General features: G+C 38.7%; 2 protein-coding genes across 3 annotated transcripts in view; one reads left to right on the top strand and one right to left on the bottom strand.

Annotated features, from left to right (window-relative positions):
• The window catches only part of LOC101850614 (single-stranded DNA-binding protein, mitochondrial), a gene marked incomplete at its 5' end in the record, with an annotated part of 25,950 nt that extends 3,260 nt beyond the window's left edge, over positions 1-22,690 (bottom strand). Inside the window, 5 exon segments of the mRNA XM_005111411.2 lie at positions 3,650-3,735; positions 8,060-8,147; positions 12,054-12,176; positions 17,493-17,604; positions 22,609-22,690. Coding sequence (XP_005111468.1) covers positions 3,650-3,735; positions 8,060-8,147; positions 12,054-12,176; positions 17,493-17,604; positions 22,609-22,653 — 454 coding nt within the window.
• A 759-nt stretch (positions 22,691-23,449) lies between these two features.
• LOC101850049 (cysteine--tRNA ligase, cytoplasmic) overlaps positions 23,450-24,069 on the top strand; it is a 45,816-nt gene continuing 45,196 nt past the window's right edge. For both annotated transcript variants that reach the window (XM_005111410.3, XM_013089812.2), the window contains exon 1: positions 23,450-23,599. The gene's annotated coding sequence lies outside the window, so the exon portion shown is untranslated. The remainder of the gene's footprint in view (positions 23,600-24,069) is intronic.

Below are 24,069 nucleotides of genomic sequence, written 5' to 3'. Positions count from 1 at the left end.
GGGGGGGGAGGGGTGTGTCTTAAGGGAAGACCCGGGTCGGCGATCCCAGACAATATCGATAAGATTTTTCAAACTATCCAACTTTTGTTTTTTGCGGAACAACATCATTTGACATCTGTTCTATCGGGTCACAATGACGAAACTGTTGAGAATACACCCTAAATGACCTAAAAGAGCGTTTAAAAAGTGCAAATTGCACTAAAAATTCCTGTTTTTTCTGTTTTCTCAAAATCTACATAGGCGACCTTCTTTGTGCAAGGAGTTTTCAAAAACTGCTGAAGCTAGAAGCTTGAAATTTGGCGTTTAGGTGTTTTAAGAGCTATTCTAGGGATCTGTGTGAGGGAATTGGGAAATATTGGTAACTTGTGGAAATATTCAATTTTTTGGTAATATGTACCCCAAAATTTTGTCAAATGACTTTGGGGTCACTTTATAATTTTAAAGGTAGGTCAAAATCCTCACATAGATCCCCAGTCCATATAGGTTTGTACTTGTGAGCCAAATGTCGAGCTGATGTTTCTATATTTACTATGAAATTCTTCTGCACTAAGAAACCGGTTTGAAAATCCAAGATGGCTACCACAGAGACCCATTTTTCATAAAAAATCAACAAATTCACCCTTAGTACACCCAATTTACCTTTGAACTTCTTGCACAAATTCATGAAAGTGAATAAAAGTCATGCGTTCAGAAAATTTTTCCGGGAGTGTACGTCTCCCCTTAAAACACCTACAGTCAACTCAAACCTGTGTAAAACGGCCACCCGTTGTCAAGGAGAAAAGTGGCCGTATAACACAGGTGGCCGTCTTAGGCAGGACTGGTCAAAGTGAAGACAGCAAATTCAATTTTGAGGTCCCAATCGAAAGTAGCCGCATTGCTGTTGTTTTTGTTGTAGTTGGTTTGTATTTTGTTCGTTATTTTTATTTTGTTGCTGATTTTGCGCAAGGGTGACAATAAAATGAAATGTATCAGACGAGGAAGAACGAGTGCCATGTTAAAACTAACACATGAGTTGCCACCACTCGGAGAACGAGCGACGCTTCTGTCACGGGTTCATGTTGACGTCCTTTGTTACTTTGTTACAGACTGGGTAAACAGTGACCCCTCATCTCATTTACGATTTGTATATAAGTTCTGGGCGGGGCTTATGGGTTATGAGGGATCACACAACTATGCAACATGATCGGTTGGAGGGACTACCTAACAACGACGACAGGTGATTGAATTACGACGGCTCGTCCACAACGCCAGGGGCCAACGCAATTTACGACAAAACGTACTGGAGTAATTAAGGTGGCCGTCAAAGTCTAAGACAGGTGTTATTACTTGGTGTGATAGAGGTTTTGTGTGTTAAAATATGGCGTGTGTTAAAAAAACAAAAAGAGCTTTGAGTCCTATATCTATGAGCCTTTGCCAATAGGTGGTGATTTCTTCATATACCTTACAAAGAATATTTTTAGTTCTGAAATCAATGTATTTTTAGAATGCAAAACGTGACGCGTCGAGTTCGTACTTTTTCTGTCGTCAAGTTCAACAATGAAATAATTGCTGAGAAACTCGTCCTTCTACACTTTTACTACTATAACTACAGTTCAGAAATAATGATATCTGTAGTTATTTTTTCTTTGTGAGCCTTCTAGATTTTCATTTTCAAGCACAACCTGAGTACTCATTTCACAAAGCAACTTTGATTCCCCGAGACTTCGTTTCTATCGGCTATTTTGGGGCCCTGGAACGAGCATAATATCGATCAATGTTTACTCTCTTCCCTGACTGATTCCGAGGCTGTGACAGTACGTAATTTTGCAGAAAACGGAAATCCCGTGACGCCTCGTGCTCTGTCATCATTTGTTATGTTTGAAAGAACCAATCAGAAAATGAGAAATAATAGGGGTGGAGGAACATGCATTGTTCCTGCCGATCCATTCAAAGCATATTGTTGTGTGATGTAACATGGCGAGAAGAATAACGATGGATGAGACGAATCCATTTAAGTTTTCTTATATCGTCATTAAATCTTAAAACGTTATGTTCGAAAATTTAAACAAGTAATGATTAACATCGCAATGCATTCCAGTGATCAAGTAGTGGTAGATCTAGATGAAACCATCCATGCTAGCCTAGATGTCAACGAGAGAGGAAAATTTGATGTAAATTGATGATATGTTCCAAAATGAAAACAAACATTTATTAACTATATGCGACATGTGTCATCGTGGATATGTTCGAAAGATATTTGGTATTTTGCATAGAGTCATAGTAAAATGTGAATTAAGTGGCATTTTTTCACCATTTGCATGTACTATGAGTCAAACTGAATCTCCTGAATCTCTGTTTGCCAAAATTTCCAAAAAAGGAATTAAAATAAGAAAATGCAAAGTTTTTCATTTCTTTCGGACATAACTATGATGACACAAATGCAAATACAAAGACGTTCAGAATTTCTGTGATTTTATAAGCTCTTCATGCTTATGTTTGAAAATTAAAGCAATGTGGAAACTGTTAAAACAATTTTATGTTCCATAAATTACTTATCAGGTTCGTTTTTTTCATTTTGTGTCATCATGGTTATGTTCAAAAGATATTAGCTATTTTGCAGAGATTCATAGTAAAATGTGAATAAAGTGGCATTCTTTCATCATTAACATGCATTATGAGTCAAATTGAATCTTCTGAATCGTTGTTTGCCCAAATCTTCATAAAAGAAATTACGATATGAAAACGGAAAGTTTTTCCTTTCTTTCGGACACAACTATGACGACACAAATGCAAACACATGGCATTCAGAATTTCTTGTTTCTGTGATCCTCACAATTTTATATGCTCTTCATGCTTTTGTTTGAAAATTAAAGCAATAAGAAAACTGTTAAAATAATTTTGTATGTATGTACAAATTCAAAAAAAAATGTGCCATCACAGTTATGTCCGAAAGAATTTGACTTGACATTACATAACGCCAGTTACACAGCTTAGCATGCCGTCTGAAGGTCTGTAAATACATGTTTTTGTAGGAGGAGATATACAGGAATAGAAAAATGCAAGTAAAAACGAAATATTAAAAACTTTATACTCAACCCTCTGTGTCACATAGGCCTACCCACCTATTGGCAAAAGCTCACATATATAATATTCCAGCTGGGCCCCCTTTCGATGAAAGGAATGATCGGTGCATTAACATCAACTGAAAGTCATTGGCCTATTATACTCTACTGGAAATGAGCAATAAATCTTGAGAGATGCAAAAAATTAGAAGGTCTAGATCTAGACATATACTCTCAAACAAAATGCGCCTCGCGAAATATCACTTCCGCACCAGATTTTCTAAAATTACAGAGACAGAAGTGTCGGCATATAAAAGCGATCGGCGAAAGAAAGAAATTTAGCTTTTTGCAGCAAAACTGTCTCAAAACTGAAAAAACCAAGGGCGTCATGATCTGGAGAATATTTTAAAGAATCTTTTGGCGAAAACCGCATGTCGATCGATGCACCTATTAAAAAGCCTTTTGAATAGCAAAATTCAGGCCACCACAAATAGATAATAGATATATATAGAGAGAGGAAAAAAATCAATAACATTAAACCCCATCGGTCTGAAGGGAAAAAAAAAAATACAACACAGAAAGTAGACTATCAACTTGACAGATCCTACCTGCAAGTATGGAAGTAATATTTACTGGTCTGTCGCTGTCTGTATATCTCTGATATGATAGTGAACCTTCCACCATCACTCTGTCCCTGGAAAGAAAATTTGCACATGTTTCAGTAAAAGCTGTAGTAGATCGTAAAGTGATAATTCATACTCTATGCAGAGTCGGTAGGCCTACCATAATTAAAGCATTTTCCAACAAAAGAAGAGGGATATAAAGGGGGCTTGCAGGTTCCTGTTTAAGATTAGTAAAGAGCAGAGAGCTTTTGCATTGAACATTTCCTCACCACCAACTCATTTCGTAAGTTTCGGACAAGGCACGGAAATAATGTAAGAGTGCCCTTAAGGCCTTCTTTGATGTCAAGTGTGGAAATGGTCCATCAGTTAGGACCTGTAGAGAATCAGAGTTAAAAATTCCCAAACAAAACGATCCCTTCAGGTCAAACACACACCGTTTGCACCTCTTTAAATGTCACCAAGTTGCAGAATTCAGTATTTGAGCCCCATGACATGTCTGTCCGTAGACGATGTCTGCAGCAAAGACTTTCTTACATCTCAACGGTCCGCATTCTCAAGGCAGATCTTCATCTACGACTGTACCGTTTTCTCGTTCACAAAGCTATCAGAGAATAGCAATGTGTTCATGATTCCTCGATCGTCTTGAAAAGCGTGAGCATTTCCTCTATGACATTTGGCTCTTTGGTAAAGCCCATATTCACCTTTCAGCTTATATCAACTCCACAAATGCTGTCTATTTGGGCAACCTCACCCCCCTCCCCCTATTATCTAGAAACAGCTCCATAGTGTAAGGTGTACAGTGTGTGTGGCTTTGAGTACTCATGGTTGAGTGGATCCTTGTGTTTGGCCACCATTGAACATTATGAACAACGTATTAAAAAGTGTCGAATCCAAAGGAGGAAGTACATATAGACCATTGTTTCTCGAAATTCCAGAATTTAAAAAATATGTTTTTTAACTCTGTAGGAGAAAAGATATACTGTTTAAAGGTTACAAGGATGGAAAGATTAGATTTTAATAAAAATAAAAGGAAATGAAATAAACCAATCATGACTTTCCTTACAAGATCTTTTAAATTTATTCATTTTGCATAATTTATAGGAGGTAAAAGCCATTTCCGTTTTCAAAAATAAGTTTCTTCTTTGAGAATTTAATGTCAAACAAATTCCTTTTGAAAGTAATCTGTTCCAAATTACAACATTCTAGTACAAATTTTGAGCGAGATCTTCAGAAAAAAGTAGTCGTTTTTTTTGGATTACCCTGCAGTTAGAGAAATATGGTTTGTACTTGTAGTGGGCTGGTTAGTTTTTAACATTTTGCTTTAGAATTTTTTACAATTTTTTTTCATGCCAAAAATATTTTTTAAAGATCAAATTCCATATCCCCAACTTTGAGAACAATTTTGGATACTTTCTAATTATAGAATCAAAACCGAAAACAGCCAGCTCCAAGCACCTATATTATTTTATCTGTGACATTTTGCAGTATAACTCACTTCAGACGGATCACACAACAGTTGCGTGACCCCCGCCGCGACGCTCGCGACGGGTCTCACAAGCCCTGCGTGACCAACTTTGGAATTTTTTTTCCGCTCTACAAATCACGCACGGATCACGAGACCCGCCTCATACCCTTGTTTGGCCAAGCCTGAGCTACTTAGACTTCGTTTCGTATCTCTGGGACCCGTAGTTTTTAAGTTATTGAAGGTGAAGGACAGTGACCCCAACAGGGGTTGAACAGACCGGAACTCGCTCGTAGTAACGGTCGAAGAAGTCGCATGAACAAAAATCACATAATTTCGCCGTTTTCTATACTTCTGTACGTTTTACTAGTCCTAGTGTCTCAGAATATGATGTGTCTAATAGTTAGGATCCTGGATATGTACCCGAACATGGCCCGAATCGTAGTTCTAGGGCTAGATCTAGCACTAGTACCGGTGTTGTTTTTCGCGCAATGAAATCACAACGTCGTGCCGTACATCTGTCTCATGTAATTCAGTGTATGGGTCTGAATCAATCCACAGACCAGCTTTTATATTTTCACCAAACACTCGCACATGTATACAAATCAAACCAGAACACTTTGAACTTTTATTTTTGTTGTTGTAGTGAATTTCATTCTACTTGTCACGTCCCTGGAAATTTTTCTGAAAATCAAATTCATTCCATTTTTAAAAAAATCATACAAATTAAAGTATTAGACTTAGACAAATTTAGTTTTTTGTATTAGATTAAGCTTGAATGTTACTTTACTGTGTCAAAAAATAATTACAACAGGGTAATTCTGAGAGTTGTGGTGATTTATTGAAATACCCCCAAAAACGCCAGTCTTCAACGCTTGTGACTGGTGAAAGGGCCCAGTCGCAAGTGAGTTAAAGAATTTTAAAAAGTTAAAAACTAAAAACGGTGGAGAAAAAAACCAACCCTACTATTTTCTTTCCAATTTTCAAGAAAGCCACCGTTTCCAAGGCTACGGCCTACGTAATCGAGAGTGTCAACAGTTGAAAATGAATTTTTTGTCTCATACCTAGTGCCTGTGACAAAAGTTGTTTCAGTTTGTCTTAGTTTAAAATGTTTTCCCGAAAGTATCAAGCCCCTTTAATTATTCACAGCAACCACGCTATTTTGATCTTCTTAAGAAGTACATCTGCTCTTCATTTGTAAGCCTTCTTGGTTACACCGAGGCTTTACAGCAGTGAGTTTTTATTTTCTTTCGTCAAGATGTTCGTAACCTTGGGAGTGCCCCTGATCACTGTCAGTGCTTGAGTTCCTGTTACAAACTTGTAATAATTGTAAGTCAATTGACTTCAACTTTAGCCCAGTCTCAGAACATTTAAACACAAAATGCAGGTAAAGTGTTTATGAAGCAGTAACCTGATATGTCCGAGACTGGCTATGTTGAATATATTGTGTGAAAACAATATCTCATATTGACCTCATCTAACAAGTAACATGACATTCTGATTCCTTTACTTTTTTTCTTAGTAAAGCACATACCGGTACAATCTACCTATTTTTTTTTTGGGGGGGGGGGGTTTATAAAAACACTTTAATCATTCTCCTACCTCTCCATCAGATCAATCAACCACCCCATGACCAAAAATAGGAGTTTTTCTCAAAATTATCTTGAAAAAATTGGAGTTGGGGAAAAACAATAATATTAATAGTCTCTAGAACCCCAATAAATGTAAGATTATAAAGTAGAAAACCGACCAAGGCAAATAAATGTATTGTAAATAAAGGTTAACATTGCCTGTGGAAGAAAAGTGAATTTTTACACCATTTACAATAAGTAGCATACCACCTCACGGAAATGGAATTCAAGAAAAAAATTTGACTTTCGCAATGCCCTTGATACCTATGCATTCTTTCTTTCCTCCCCTTAGTCCATCTGATAACAAACTTTTTTGTCCAACTTTGTTTCGCCTGACACTGAACTGTCAAGTATGCATTCCCTCATCATCATTAATAACATTATGTGATTGCTTGCATCTCTCTAACCAGGCTCCAGCAGGCCAAAAAGCCAGCCACCCACAGCAAACCATCCTTCTTATAGGTGTAAACACAGTTTTGCAAATTGGTCATGTCACCCCGACAAAGTTCATTTCTCCGGGACACCTTGTTATAAGTTTCAAAGACAAGTCAGTTCCCTCCCCCTCCTCTAAAATACATGCACACATGCAGCCACTACCCCTCAGCCACTATTTGGCCATTTGCCAATCAGCTCATGTGTACAATGTTACATGCAGGAATTTTCTTTATGAGATTTCTCCTTGATGTGGTATCATGCTAAATATACAAGGATGAATATAAACAAAGTACTTCCTCTGTTCGATATCTCATGAACTGTTCTACTGCGACATCTGCTAGCTATGACCAAATTATAGTCCCCTCCTCCACCACCTGCAAAGTCTGGTTAACCAGGGAGCATTGCAGACCTATGTCGTCGTAAGCTGACAAAATGTTTTTTTCATTTTTGGCGCCAAATTAAAAAAATATTTTTTGCTGAAAAGAAAGCTTGATCAGTTATCCTACTTGTGTGAAAAAATCAAAGCGAAACTGGGACTGCTTTTTTATAAATTAGAATTAAAATCTCGGATGGACTCCTTTTTTAATGTTTACGCTGACAAAAAACCTCTTTATCTTAAAACTGCTGTGAAAAAAAAAAGGGCATTTTTGTCAGCTTACCGCAGTATAGACATTGTGTCTACTTGTGTTTATAGCCAAACATTCCACACTGTAACTATCAACATTTGCTTTATAACCATTCAAAAATCTTACTCAACTGCATTTAACTTTAACAACCAGAACAGAACGTCCTGTCTTACTTTCGTTTTTATTTTAAAAATAAGTGTTCTTTTCTATTGAAAGCAACATTGAGTATACACAGTCTTACCCTTTGGCAATCCTTGATGCAACATTATCTCGGAGTCCTGGTCTGAACACACAAATTCTGTGCCAGTCAGTCTTTGACATCAGTTCCCCTTAAAAATAAATAATAATTTATGAGCTATTTAACAACCAAAAGGGATTGCATTTTTCTGTTTTTGTCACTGACTGGGGGAAAGCATTCCTTTGACTGGTCACACCCCTTAAACTCCAGTAACAATTCAAACTTAATTTAGCAGAAGAGTCATAGAAGCGAAAGCATCTCGACTTTGCAGGTCCCTTCTAGGGTAAAATGTTCCTGATAGTGACAGATGCTCACTCAAAATGGCTAGAGGTTAAGATTATGAGCAAAATCACAGCTCAAGACACTATTCTCGAATTAAGAGATATGTGTTCACTTATTTCGGCCTTCCTGATCAAATTTTCACAGACAATGGTCCTATATTTACAAGCTCAGAGTTCAGAGCTTTCAAGAGTGGAAATGGTATCAAACATATCACTGTGTCTCCATACCATTCGTCTTCAAAAGGACTTGCTGAGCGTTGTGTTCAGAGCTTCAAGAAAGCAATGGTTAAAATACAAGGGACTTGCTTAAAAAAAAGAAAAGGTTTGCAAATTTGTCATAAAGTACAGGTCGTTACCACATACAACTACTGGATTAAGTCCAGTAGAACTTATGTTTGGTGGAAAAATGAAAACCCATTTAGATCTTCTGCATCCTATGTTGAACCAGAGGGTAACAGAGCAAAAGAACGCTCACAAAGCATACCATGACAAATCTGCCTGTGTGAGAGATTTTGGTGTGAATGATAATGTGCTTGCCAGAAACTCCAATGTGAGAGGGGGAAAATGGTTGCCAGGTGTGATTGTTGAAATAACGGGCCCTCTTTAATACAAGGTCAAAACAGCAACACATGGTATCGTACGCAGACATCAAGACCAAATTTGTTTGCCCAGGTCTGACATGATTGATCATCGTGTACCTGAGTTCGACATGAGCAACTATGATAGAACAGATGAGCAAGTCCTTCTTGACCACGAAGAACAACCCGATCACCAAGACATAACAACTAAAGCTAAAAACATGTCTCAGTTTACTGGTAGTGAGGCACCATCTCAGGTAACTCTTGGTGGTGCATCTATTGCGGCATCAAAAAAAGGTCTTGGATCCCGAGCCTACCAGTCTTCTCACACCAAAGCAGGAAGTAGGTGTAAGGCATAGTACGAGGACAAGAAAAGCCCCAAACAGATTAGTCCTGTAGGCATACTTATGGTATAGAAGCATATTGTTTTTGTGCAAGTATGCACTTACTATTTGCAGTGTACAATTATAAGCATGTTGTGACTGTTGCCTTAAGCTATCCTTCCATCTGTGTTAATAATATAAGGAAGTTATTTTGAGTGGGGGTGAGGGGGGGGGGGAAGATGTGATGTATTGTTAAAAGAGAGTAACTGTGAGTGGCTGTGATCGTTGTATGCGAGCTATGTCCCTTATGTCTGTGTGTATCATGCGACCATCAAGGTGTGTTAATCACGGCAGTTCAGAATAAACTCTCTGGTGAGTAAGTCGGACGTGTTGTGTTGCAGATACTATACTCCTGAAAAGGAGAGTTGAATTTCTTCAGCAAGTTGCAGCAGTATAAAAAAGGGCATATCGTTGGATAGCTGTGCAATGCCCAGAAAGTAAAATCTTTTAGGAGAGAGATAAAAACTCATTCATTCTTTATATAATTGTACTTAAATCATGTACTTTTTCTCTCGCCGATTTCAACATTTAGAATTTAATTTTGGCAAACTGTTTCTTGAGCACATGCAACCGATATATAAGAGATTAAAAACTGTAATTAAAAGAAAGAAGTTATAATATTAGGCTCAGCACATTTTATCAGCTGGGCGAGTATGAAATTTAGTGAAATGCAAAGGTACGAGATCAAATGAAACCATTGCACAGAAAAATGAAAGTAGAAGCATGTAATTTCGGGAAGGTTGCTTTCAGATTAAAACAGAAAGATGAATTGCAAAAATTTTTTAATGGGGATTGTAGTACAAAAATGATTCTTTTGAGAAAGGTTATTCTTTGTGATTTGTTTAAAAATGCACCAGGAATAATGATATTCCTCTAAATTACAGGCTTGGTCTCATCAGAGAGGGTTTACAGTAATAGAGAGGTGACACTCGTGGCGGCGCTCCATAACAACAGTGCATTGTTTCGCGTATCGCCCGGCGCGGGGAGCGAAAACACTTACGCGCGGTGATCGCTGCCACGGCGATGCTCAGGGATACTGTCATGTCATGAGAAAGTGTAGTACCGTCTGTAGTTAGTTCACTAGGTTACTAGGCCTTTAAAGAAAGGAGGCCTGTGAATTCTATCGCATATTTTAGGCAACTCCCCTGCCTCCCTCGGCCATAAAAGACTTGTTTTTGGCTTAAGTTAACATAGGCACCGACATTCTAATAAACAAATAGACGCAGATACATTTTTCTTCGTCTCTATAGATCTGAAAAAAAAATCCCCATAATTAAAGGAATAATCGGTTTAATTTTCAACAAATCTACTCGTTCTCCAGTGTCCCTTTGTCATCTCTCTCCCTCTCTGTCTGTCTGTCTGTCTTTTTCTCTCTCCCTGTCTCCTTTTCTCTCTCCCTGTCTCCTTTTCTCTCTCCCCCCTCTCTACCTGTCTGTCTGTCAGTCTGTCTGTCTCTTTCTTTCTTTTTCACCCCCTCTCGCCCTGTCTATCAGCGTGTCTGTCTGACTGTCTGTTGGTTTTCTCTGTCTGTCTGTCTCTCTTCTTCTCCCCCTTCTCTCGCTCCGTCTATTCGTCTGTCTGTCTGACTATCTCTGTCTCTCTCTCTCGTTCAGTCTGTCTGTCCGTCTCTCTGTCGGTCTCTCTCCCTCTCTCTCTGTCTCTCTCTCTGCCCATCTTTCTCCCCTCTATAGCTCTGTTTATTTGTCTGTCTGTCAATCTGTTTCTCTGTCTCAGTTTCTGTCTGTCTGTCTGTCTCTCTCTGTTTCTCTCTCTCTCTCTGTTTCTCACTCTCTCTCTCTCTCTCTCTCTCTCTCTCTCACACACACACACACACACACACACACACACACACACACACACACACACACACACACACACATATATATATATATATATATATATATATATATATATATATATATATATATAATATTAAATTCTCACACTTTCAGATCATGGAAAAGCACATGAAGCAATAATGATAGATCTACCAATTAAAGAGTTTATACCGAACACCTTCCATCTCCCATCCTACCCCCCCCCCCCCCCCCCAAAAAAAAGAAAAAAAGTGGTAATCGGACAAAGAAAGTTCCAAAACCGAACGACGGCAATTTGTATTTAGAAAACTTTTAGACATATCTTTCACTAGTAGAATGCAGGCTCAAAAGTTGAAGTGTGTTGAGTTTGTGCTTGGAGTGTGAGTCTGGTAGGACCACAATCATATTGTCATTATTTTGATCTATATTTTTCTATTCATCAAAAAAATAATATTCGTCATCCTTTGGAAATCGAAAGAAACTCAGATTTTGATTTTAATAGGTGCAGTTTATAGCAGAACACCATTGACACTTCGTGCTAACCGGGGCCGTGCTTGTCTGCGATCAACGCAAATGCCTTGGACAATGGACGCAGTTTGTTTTGTTTACCGCGCGTTTCTCCACGATCAGCTGGTGACCCAGATACGCGCATCCGGGCGAAGTGCCGTCTCTCTAGTATTACTGTAAACTCTCTGGTCTCATATCAAAGGCTTTGAACTAGCATTAGCACCCAAAGGTTACATAGCAAAGAAGGGAATGACCCAATATTACAACTAATGAAAATTTAATAGCTTTCTGAAACAAATAATCCTGTAATGCTAAAGATTCAACACTACACTTTTTTGAAAGTCCATAAAACTGTTGATAAATTCAAACTTACGAGAAGATTCTATGTAGCGCGTACAAGACAAGATTTTACATAAAATAAAAAATTTCACCTGTGCTGGCTTTTCGGAAAGAAAGGTTCGTAGCCAATGGAAATACAATGCAAGGATGTTCGTCTGTGCCCCTGTGCTCTGGATCTCTGCCAATTCGCCCAATCAGTTGCACTCTGTTTAATCCTGAAATATAAAGAAGATTTTATTTTGTTTAAAATGCTGGTCTTAAGATGAACTGAAGCAGTACTTTACTATCTCATCAAAAGTGCAATAGGAGTAATAGGAGGCTTTGTTGCAGCTTCATCAGAAGGCTCAGTGGCTGTCTAGTTATGGCAAAGTTCATAATATGCGCATAATTGAAAACTTTTCACCATTGCTACTTGCAACAGGGGTGTCTGTTGATTTTTTTCCTTTCATGGTCTATAAAAATTACATTTCTAATAAAAACTACATAAAGTGCATATATGAACAATAATTCAAACAATTTTCCTTCTACTGTTACTGCTCGGCTCTTTCTTATTGCTGTCTTTCAGCCACATCCCTAATCTTATGGAAGGAAAGATCTCCACCTAGCCTTTTCTGACAAGGGTGAAAAATCTTGGAGGTCCCTTGTGCAAGCAAGTTGTTCACGTTAAAGATCTCTTGGTAGTCCAAAATCGATGAGTAGGCTTCGGCCGCCACCAGAGCAAAAATTCAAAATTTCCCACCAACTGAAAACATCTCATTGGTCAGTGCGCTCATATGACCATATGCTGTTGCGAGCGCCGTAAAACACATACCAAAAAAATATATTAAAATTTTTAAAATAAAATATATATGTGAGGCATCATGGTGAAATCAGGCGTTCGTCAAAATAATGAAATAGAAGAAACTGGCATTTTTCTGTTCGTTTGGCAATTTTTATAGAATTTTTGTTTTTTGACTCAACACCTTTAAGGTCCATTTAAAAACACATTTCCGTGTGGATTTTACTGAAATATGTCGATTTAAGGCACACAAATGGAAATTTGCAGTTTCTATGGACTCTCAAGCTTTAGTAGACGGCAAACTGTGGCAGCCATTTTCTCGTTCATTTTACCTCTGAAACCAGGCGACCCCCACCTCCTTCAATCGCAAATATCTCGACGTCTGTCATGATAGATGGGTATTTTTTTTTCACCGAACACAAGACAAATGAACAAGCTTTAAAATGGTACGACTAATGCCATATGCCCAAAAATCGACGAGCGCCTGATTCCACCGTGTCGTGACACATATATATGAACCTTTGCCAATAGGTTTTCCTATTCCAATAAAAATGGTACTACAGTTATGAAAATTGTATATGTTGTGCTTAATATGATGTTTCAGCTATGGGAGCATAGAAGTAGCAGTCCGGTCGCACCTTTCTGTCGTCAAGTTCAACAATGAAAAAATTGCTGAGAAACTCGTCCTTCTGCACTTTTACTACTATAACTAACTACATTATTTGTGGTGCTACATCAGGAATAATGATATCTGTAGCTGTTTTTTCTTTGTGAGCCTTCAAGACTTTCATTTTCGAGCAGCATAACTCATGTAGTCATTTCGCAAGGCAACTTCATTCCCCGTGATTTCATTTCTACCGGCCACTTTGGGGCCCTGGAACAAGCATAATATCGTTCAATGTTTACTCTCTGCCCTGACGGACTCCGAGTCTGTGACCGTACGTAATTTTGCAGAAAACGGAAATCCTGTGACGCCTCGTGCTCTGTCATCATTTGTTATGTTCGAAAGAACCAATCAGAAAACGAGAAATAATAGGGGCGGAGGAACGTGCATTGTTCCTGTCCATCCATTCAAAGCGTATTGTTGTGCGATGTAAGACGGTGAGAAGAATAATGATGGATGAGACGAATCCATTTAAGTATTCTTATGTTGTCATCGAATTTTAACTCATTATGTTAGAAAATTAAAACCAAATAATGATTAACATCGCACTGCGTTCCAATGGTCAAGTAGTGGTAGATCTAGATGCAACCACGCATGCTTGGCTAGATGTCAACGAGAGTGGAAAATTTTATGTAAATTGAAGATATGTTCCAAAATGACGACAAACATTTGTCCACTATGTGTCATCGTGTTTACGTTCGAAAGATATTTGGTATTTTGCATTGAGTCATACTGAGTCATAGTAAAATGTGAATTAAGTGGCATTTCTTTACCATTAGCATGCATTATGAGTCAAACTGAATCTGGTGAAATGGTATGGGTTTAACGCCCCTATCAACACTATTAGGTTATTTAAGAGGCGGGACCTCCTAGTTTAACGTCCGTCTCCGATAGGACAGAGCCAAGTGGGACATTCGTGTAAAGTGCCTTTCCCAAGGACACAACGTCGGCCCGAGCTGAGGCTCGAACCCCTGAACCCGCAATCTCATGATCACGGGTCCGGTAGCCTAACCACTAGGCTACCGGCGCCACTCAAACTGAATCCCTTGAATCTTTGTTTTCCAAAATTTCCAAAAAATGAATTAAAATGTGAAAATGGAAAGTTTTTCATTTCTTACGGACATAGCTATGATGACACAAATGCGAACACAAAGACATTCAGAATTTCTTTTTTCTGTAATTTTATGTGCTTTTCATGCTTATGTTAGAAAATTAGAGCAATGAAAAAACTATTTAAATAATTTTATGTTCCGTAAATTACTTTTCAGGGTATTTTTCCTTTTTGTGTTATCATGGTTATATTCGAAAGATATTAGATATATTGCAAAGATTCATAGTAAAATATGAAAAAAGTAACATTTTTTTCAGCATTAACATGTATTGTGAGTCAAAATGAATCTTCTGAATTGTTGTTTGCCCAAATTTTCATGTTGTTATCGATCCAGCCCAAATTTTCATAAAAGAAATTAAAATATGAAAACGGAAAGGTTTTTTTTTTCCCCGGACATAACTATGATGACACAAATGCAAACACAACAGCATTCAGAATTTCTTGTTTCTGTGATACTCACTATTTTATATGCTTTTCATGCTCTATTTTAAAACTGTTAAAATAATTTTGTATGTACAAATTTTTAAAAAATGAGTCATCATAGTTATGTCAGAAAGAATTTGACTTGATGTTACATAATGCCAGTTACAGTAGTCTCCGCTTAAACGCACACATATAAATATGCTGAATTGAAAACCGACTTATTAATAATATGGACTCGTTTAATTGTGTAAAGAAATCGAGGTGGCATTTTGTGAACACTTTACTGAGATAAAATTAGGTAGCGTAAACACAGCCTCGTGGGCACTCGCAGACTTCCGAGCGCATGGTATCTGTGAAATCGGGGTAATATTCAGATCACTGTTTCTTTGCTTGACCATCAATGATTTATTTATAGAGGCACCAGCCATCCATGTCCAGGTGCTGTTTTAGACTCTTTTTCCTGTCTGCGGATTAATCTTTTTTTGTCAATTTATTGGTTCAGCTTCTATGTACCCCATATCTATGGTTCACAACCTGGAAATCGCCTATAATTCGCTGTAATCCCCCCCCCCCCCCCCTTAATGTCATCATTTATGTGGCCGTCTATTTTTATCGAACGATTATGGATTAAGGGCAGTATTAATGATAATTAAGGAAAAAAAAACAACATTAATTAAATAATTAATAAATAAATTTAATAAATAATAAATAAATAAAGCTAATGATTATCATAATACAAATATTGATAATGAGAAGAAGAAGAAGAAGAAGAAGAAGAAGAAGAAGAAGAAGAAGAAGAAGAAGAAGAAGAAGAAGAAGAAGAAGAAGAAGAAGAAGAAGAAGAAGAAGAAGAAGAAGAAGAAGAAGAAGAAGAAGAAGAAGAAGAAGAAGAAGAAGAAGAAGAAGAAGAAGAAGAAGAAGAAGAAGAAGAAGAAGAAGAAGAAACACAGTCATGACATCAATATCAAGAACAATAATACTAACAATAGAATTGATTTGAGTAAAATAATGAAATAATGCTAAAATAATAAATGCAGTATTATTATTATAAATTAAAATTTCTAAAATGACACTACTTGGAATCCGCTGATTGGGATCAGATACCTTGTATGAATACGTTAAAATATATAATTCAATCCATACAATTTGAGGTTACATCTTCAGATAACCATCTCTTTTTTTCAAGAGGAAAGCAGATGTCTATTCTCTTTTTGTGTTTGATCATTCTATTGAGTTACATCTATAAGACCAATCTCCTCGTAGTCTAAGGAGTGGAAATATGATATATAAACTCAACTATTGCATTTTTTTTCTTTCTTTTTGTAGACGGTCAAATACTTTTACCGACATCCTCTTGTGTAAGGAGTGGAAAGAATGATGTAGAGACCCATGTTTTAAATCCCTTTCAACTTGTAAAGTGGCTTGTTTGGGTTTTTTTTTCGACATGCTCTTTTGAAATAAAACACCAAATGCTGTACACCTAGTAAAAGTTCAGCTTTTCCCAGTTATAATGGTGTAAGTTGTTTATATGTCCGATTATTAGGAGCTATTAATTGCTGTGAAAAGAGAAGCCCCCCGCGGTCGGAATGCGTGGTCGGCCGGTTAAAAAATTGACACGCGTGCATTCAAACGCTCCGTGGAAAGATTGAGGATTAAATGCCGTCTTTTCATAGGCAGAGAACTGTAGAGCTTTGGACGGGCTTTTCTGTGGTATATATTTGTCATATGGTGTTTAAATAGAAAGCCTTTAAAAATTCCGTCAAAGGTTTCAAAGATCATTTTTTTACACAAAATATGTAAAATACCGGCTAAAAAAAAGTATCAATAGAAAGATCAGTTTATTTTCCATCAGAATAAAGTAATCGACTTGGAACTATTTTTCATCAATCTTTCCGCGAAACTCGGAAAGCATGTGACCCCCCCAAGAGGGGAGCGCTTGGTACATATTACAGTATAGAGTCAACGCTCTGTGTTTTTTTTTAGATAACCACAGATCATTGTGTTTGCGGCAATAAAATTAATACTGATTTGTAATGGTCTTACAGTCTTGAAAAAAATTAGGCTCCATATATCTATGTTATAGTCATTGTACTCAGTTTATGTGGAGATGTTTGGTGCACTTGGTACTCTTTTATTATCTGTCAAACATGGGGTTGCAGCCAGTGAGCGACTTTAACAAATTTGACCCCATTTTTAACAGCTACCATTTGCTTAAAAAATCAATTGAGAGGTTAGAGAATGGTACCAAAATTCTCAGGAGATACAGGCCTTTCATATATGGAACAGATAAATTTGGCATATAGCTACTTTGAAAATTTAGTTTCTGGTACCAAATAAAATCGATATGGAACTGAAAGATTAGAATCTAGAACCAAGCAAAATTTCATCAAATAACAAATATCATCTCTAAAGTCTACATCACTTTTACTCTATAAAGAAAGTTGTTCAACTTTACTCAGTTAATAGAATCTAGGTGGAGAACAGAAATTCTAATTTTTCTTTAAAATCAGAAACATTAACATTTTTCAATTTGGCGAGAAACTTTTTATGTTCACCTCTTTCCTGTCGCCTTTCTTTGAAGTCTCCCGCTTCCTCATCAAATGGCACAGAGTCTGTTGACATACCCGACATTACTCTTCCACATTGGGCTTGCAGGGCTGTGAAAACCTGTTACAAACAAAAACATGAAACCTATGAAATGAGAAACAGCATTATAATTATACTTGCAAGTAGTTCCTTACTTTTGGTGCCTCCCAAGTTGACATTGAGAACCGCTAAGTATTTTCCAGCCTTTAGCAGATTCCTGGTCCATCCACTGTGCCGACTCCTGGTCCATCCACAGTGCCGACTCCTGGTCCGTCCACTGTGCCGACTCCTGGTCCGTCCACTGTGCCGACTCCTGGTCCGTCCACTGTGCCGACTCCTGGTCCGTCCACTGTGCCGACTCCTGGTCCGTTCACTGTGCCGACTCCTGGTCCGTTCACTGTGCCGACTCCTGGTCCATCCACTGTGCTGACTCCTGGTCCGTTCACTGTGCTGACTCCTGGTCCGTTCACTGTGCTGACTCCTGGTCCATTCACTGTGCTGACTCCTGGTCCATTCACTGTGCCGACTCCTGGTCCATCCACTGTGCCGACTCCTGGTCCATCCACTGTGCCGACTCCTGGTCCGTCCACTGTGCCAACTCCTGGTCCGTCCACTGCGCCGAATCCAGGTCCAACACCTGGCTACTCAGCCGTGTCATCTCCTGGACTTTTAACATAGCTGAGTCTTGTGATACATTCACAGATTTTTTCCTTAGACAATTGAAACCACAATTCTCCAAAAGTACCAGGGGAAGATCAGCAAGGGTACAAAGGTTTCGATATATGGAGAAAGCCAGACAGAAGAAAAATGTCTACAGAGCAGTGGCGGTGGGTAGTGAAGGGCTCACGGGCTTGAGCCCCCCTCCCCACCTCCCAACTCTATCCCAAAGCAAATGAAAGTAACGAAATAAGCAGTTGAAACCGTTATGATCGCACGCAATGAACACAGAGTGATCAACTTGGCGGCTTGCTCATTTATCCAATCCCTGTTGCCACCACTTACAACTATAGTAACCTCACAGCAAATCAAATGTCTTTAGGGCTCAGCAAAGATGAGCCGGTTCCCACGGACCCTCGTTAGTGAAACTCTTCTTGTAAAAAGGTAGAAGACTTCAAATCTAATAACACTGCACAGAGGGCTCACGCTGTCCTAGCCCTGACAATGGGGTAAAAGTTTACAACACACTTTCCCCCAGACACACATTGTTAGGTGCTGTCTACTTTCCTCGACTACACGGACTAATCCAGCTTGTGGAGTGCTGTGCTGTGTATACAAGTTTGTGTGAGTGCCGTTGAGATTTAACACTTATTAATTACATCAAACCACTTTTGAGGCAACTTTTTCATCAGATGAATATTAATTAGAAAGTTTGGAGGTGAAGCGGTTCCATCCCCAGCATCCAGAAGAATTTAACGTAGAACAAAGAGAAGGAAGACAAAGGTGACTCTTCTAGTTTGAATGGTTCTCAAAAAGCTGTGGCTCGCCGGAGTATGGAAAAATCACCACTGTTTTGTTCTTACGGCTTGCTATCTGGTGGTAAAGAAGTGAAAGCAACCTAAGCCCCACCCAAATTTTGGTCCACCCACCGCCACTGCTACAGAGACTACAGGAAGCAGATAATTCAAAGCAAACAAAAGGAAAAGGCAGGGGGAAAGGAAAAACAAGAGGGGACATGGTAAAGCTTCAAGGTCTCGAAGCCCCCTTGCCTGTCCGATTCTGATGATGATGATTCGACTTGCGGTGTGATCTTTGTGACTTGTGGTTTCACGCTGAATGTGTGAACCTTGATTGCAGCCTGCAGGAGATGGCCAATGAAGAGTGGGTGTGTGACTTTTGCACGAGATAGATGCTTACAAAAACCATAGTGCTTATAATTGCCTACATGGGCGGTTCTTATTGCCCCTAATTTGGGTTTTTTGAGTTCATCAGTATTTGTTTTAATACAGCATAAAAACATATTTCTAAGGCTTTTTTTCTGCTGTGAAAGTGGTGTGAGAATGATATTGGAAGCATTTAATAATTGAAACAGTTAGAAAACGCTAGATCTAGTAATTTGTTTCGAGTGACAAATTTTGTACAATTTGAAAAAAGGGGGTGCTTATTGCCCCCCTCTACCCTCCTATAATCGAACAAGGGTCGGAAGTCGGAACAGACGTCATGCTGGACTCAATTCAGAGTCCAAATAGAATTTTGGTTTAATCGGACACGAGTCCGAATAGATCTAGATCTAGAATCTAGTATTGTATTCTACATCTACATACTTCGCTATAAATAACTTTACTACATTACTAGATCTAGAATCTAGATTTTCTAGGCCCTAATTTTAGAACAAGTCCATCTAGATCTAGATCTCGATCTAATTCACTTTTTACTAAAAAGAGAGACAAAGTCAAAGAGAGAAAGAGAGAAGAGATAGAATCTAGAGATAGATAGATAGATGAATAGACAGATATATATAGATAGATGGAAATAGATAGATACAATTACACAGGGAGATAGAGACAGAAGACAAGAGAGAGTGAGAGAGAGTGTGCGTGTGAGTGTGTGTGTGAGAGAGAGAGAGAGAGAGAGAGAGAGAGAGATAGAAAGAGTTGGCGAAAGGAAGGCGCTTCTAAGCCTTGAAGTCACGACGATCAATAGCCGTTTGACTGTTAACCGGCGCGACGCCGGAGAATAGCTTCTGATCCATCGACGGGTGCGACGCCAGAGAATAGCCACTTGCTATAAAAGTACGAAGTGGCAAGCCGTACTTAAGTACGGCTAGACTGCCAGTCTAGCCGTACTTAGATCTAGGTTTGGCCCAATCGACTCAAGCCTGTTAAGTACACAGGTCTCATTAGATCTAGATCTAGTAATTATTTAGGTTTAAATACATGCAAGTCAGTAAGGCACCTTGTGGTTTTGTCTGAAATACAAATACTTTAGGCATTCATTGCAAACTAAAATTTTCATTTACAATTCAGCCATCAATATTAAGTACGGCTAGACTGACAGTCTAGCCGTCCTTAAGTACGGCTAGCCCGGCTGTCCACCCGTACTTAAGTACGGCTAGACAAGAAGTCTAGCCGTACTTAAGTACGGCTAGACTGCCAGTCTAGCCGTACTTATCTTAGGCCCTATTTACATTAGAAAACAGGAGGTTTAAAATACATGCACTGTCATTAAGGAACCTGGTTTTGTCTCAAATACAAATACTTTAGGTACTGCACACTAAAAAGGCCGGCACTATTTCTCCGAATGTTCGGGAAAATAAAGCTGGGCACTATTTCTCCGAACGTTCGGGAAAATAAAGCTGGGCACTATTTCTCCGAACGTTCAGGAAAATAAAGCTGGGCACTATTTCTCCGAACACTCTGAAATATCATCCTTTCCCCCAAATTTCGGATATTATATAGATCTATAATTATAGTATGGGCCTACCAAAGATTGTTCGTATACAATATGGTTCAATCGGTCCAAAAAATGTCCGCCGTAAATATTTATATAAAGAAATGCTACAATTCCAAACAGTTTTTCGCTATAGATATGACGTGTTGCCTATGAAAGGTGCTGCTTTTAAACGTAATGTGTTGTGTTCACTCGTGTGCTGTCTAGATCTAGATCTACGGAGGGTTATTGATAACTACACATAGAACTGGCATCTGCGTTTGTCACTGCTGCGACCAATGTACTGACACTGGCAAGCCCCTTAATGTGTGTGATTCCATAATTTACATGTAATATCCTGTACTTTTTTTTAAAATTACGCACATTTAGGGTTAAAACTGCCAATCTTCTTCGGACAGGTGGACACACGCCCTTATTTGTTAATGTTTGTTGTTGTTTATGGGCTGTTCTAATTTTGATTTCTTTCTGTTATGAAACCTTTCTTTTTCACGTTTTTACACTCATCTAAAAATCTCATCTAGACTAGCTGTTGAAAATTTAAATAGATATAGACCCAAAAATTTGCTCCTGTGTGTGTGTGTGTGTGTGTGTGTGTGTGTGTGTGTGTGTGTATGTGTGAGTGTTTGAGTGTGTCTGTGTGTGGTAGTAAGTGGAGAGTGAGGAGTGTGTGTGTGTGTTTGTTTGTTTTTCGGGCTTTATTTCAGCCTTTATTCAGTAACAGTTCAAAGTATACAAAAATAGAAACACAGGATCCATTCACTCCAGGACTCCATGAGTCATTCGTCTCTTTCAGTTTCACTCTTTCATTCAATTCCCGTGTTCTCTCCCGCGGCTCATCCCCGTCCGCATGACTTTCATACCCCACCCCATCCCTCCAGGCACACACAAAGAAAATCTCACTTGTTCCCTGCGAACCATGGACAATAATATAGGCAAAACACCGCCTGAGCTGCATTCCTTTTGTTCGTGAGCTGTGGACCAGGCCAGGGGTGGTCAGTGTCGTCGTCTTTTAGTTGCTGTCGCCTGTGGATACACTCGCACATTCTTCCTTTCACCCGCTCTTTCACTCACACTGTCTCTCCATCCACAGTTCAGCTCGTCATACGTTCAAAAGTTGCCCACTAGTTATGTTTAGTTAGTGTGTGTACATGTGCATGATGGTGGTGGGTGTGTGGTGGGTGTTACTGAAGGTTGTCTGTAGGCGGGCTTGCCATGCGGTACGTGTTCCTTCCCAGACCAGAGGCAGAGGCAGAATGAAAGTTGGCGCCGAACTCTCGCAATAAATAGGCAAAAAATCACGAGACCGGAAGCCGAAAACCGTTCGGAGAAATAAAGATCGGCACTATTTCTCCGAACGTTCGGAGAAATAGTCACTTCGCACTAAAAATGTATATTTACAATTCAGTAGGCCTATTTTTTGTAAATGGTCAGTCTAGCCATCATATTAAGAATAAGTACGGCTAGACTGTGAGTCTAGCCGTACTTAAGTACGGCTAGACTGCCAGTCTAGCCGTCATTAAGTACGGCTAGCCTCTTCCATAAAAGTAAAGTAAGGCATTAGAATCTCTAGACTAGATCTAGATCTAGACCACAATCTAGATATCTATATATCAAAATCTAGATCTAGATTCTAGATATCTAGATCTAGATCTAGATCTAGATATGTAGACTCTAGGTGTAGTTTTACACAAGACTTACCCTGCTAGGATTTTGCAACACAGCTCTTCTGATGGTACCAAACATTCTGATGCAGACAACCTGACACCAAAATAAGATTCCGAGATGGCCAGACAGTACTGTAGATACCTTAAACTTAAACCAAGATCTAGATTTGAAGATGACCAAGTGAAAAGTTAGAATGAAGGAATCGAATTTAAGAACTGTTACTGATGACTGATGTGTTACTAAACTGCGAACGTTTAAAATTTTCGTCTTCGGTTTCGGACTCGTTTTCGTCCAGGCCGACAGGCGATCCCAATTTAATTTAGAATCTACACTAAACCTGCATCAAAGGTAGATCTAGATGCCTTTACTTTCTTTACTAATACAATTAAATTTAGCTACTCAACAGTAATAAAAAAAATGTTCGCATTGATGGTACTGTATTTTCACAGGTTTCGTGCAAATCGTACACCTCACAAGTCTTCTTTTGACCTTCTCTCCAGAGGATCAAGCTTTCGATTCCCGTTCGCTCGCCTCTTTCGCATGGAGTAGGCTATTTTTTCCCAGCATAACCTCCCTTGTCATTTTTGTAAATTTCGCAGTTTAATCTGTCTCTTAATGCATTATATAGATGTATAAATTATTAAGTGAATCCTTTGTAAATTGTTTGTTTTAAGTTCACGAAGACAAACTTCAAGAATAGATCTATATATCTAGATCCTTTAGCAACTGATTTCCCAAACGTCTGATAAGTAAACCCACTGACAAGGATCTCTAAGAAGAGAATATTATTACACGAAAATTTCACTAGATGTTTAGGCCCTAATCTCCTTGGCCCTACTAGATATAGATCCATATAGATCTACATCCGGTTTCATCATCTCCCGTCTCCCACACTGCAGTAGTAGTGGGCCTTGGCCTAGCATAGTTCATTCAGGATACTGCTACTGCTAGATTAGAATACGTGTAGATCTGCACCACAGAATTCTACACTTTCCGTGCACAGCTGTTGTGTATGTTGTAGCTGGTAAGTCAGAACAGGACGTTTACCAACACCCCTGGCCTATTTTATCCTTTAGGCCTACTCCACAGTGGTTGTTGTCAGACTTTGGGCTTGAGAGTGTCTTAAGTTGAGACTTGAGTATTTTGAGTTTGAGTGAGTCATTTTATTTTTTAACTCAACAGTCAACAGCTTTACTCTAACTAGATCTAGATTCTAGATCTAGATCTAGATCTAGATATCTAGATCTAACTCACATTTCTGGTCGTACTACACATAGTATAGATCTAGGCTACTGTCAGTCTAAATGGTCACTTTGCAGTCATACCACAGATTTTGTTAATAATTTGGAAGTGAAATACACTATGATTGATAATTATTGGCTATGACTATGGCACAGTCGGTGATCTTGTAGTTCCGTTCGTTAAAGTCCACGATCCATTTGTTTACATCCAGAGAAGAAATCCAGAAGTCTTGAAGACCAAATACTATTGAAT

This window comes from Aplysia californica, unplaced genomic scaffold (genome assembly GCF_000002075.1).
Source record: "Aplysia californica isolate F4 #8 unplaced genomic scaffold, AplCal3.0 scaffold01055, whole genome shotgun sequence".
Lineage (NCBI taxonomy): Eukaryota > Metazoa > Mollusca > Gastropoda > Aplysiida > Aplysiidae > Aplysia > Aplysia californica.
Note: the sequence above shows the minus strand (reverse complement) of the source record. Positions and strands in the feature narration are given on the sequence as shown.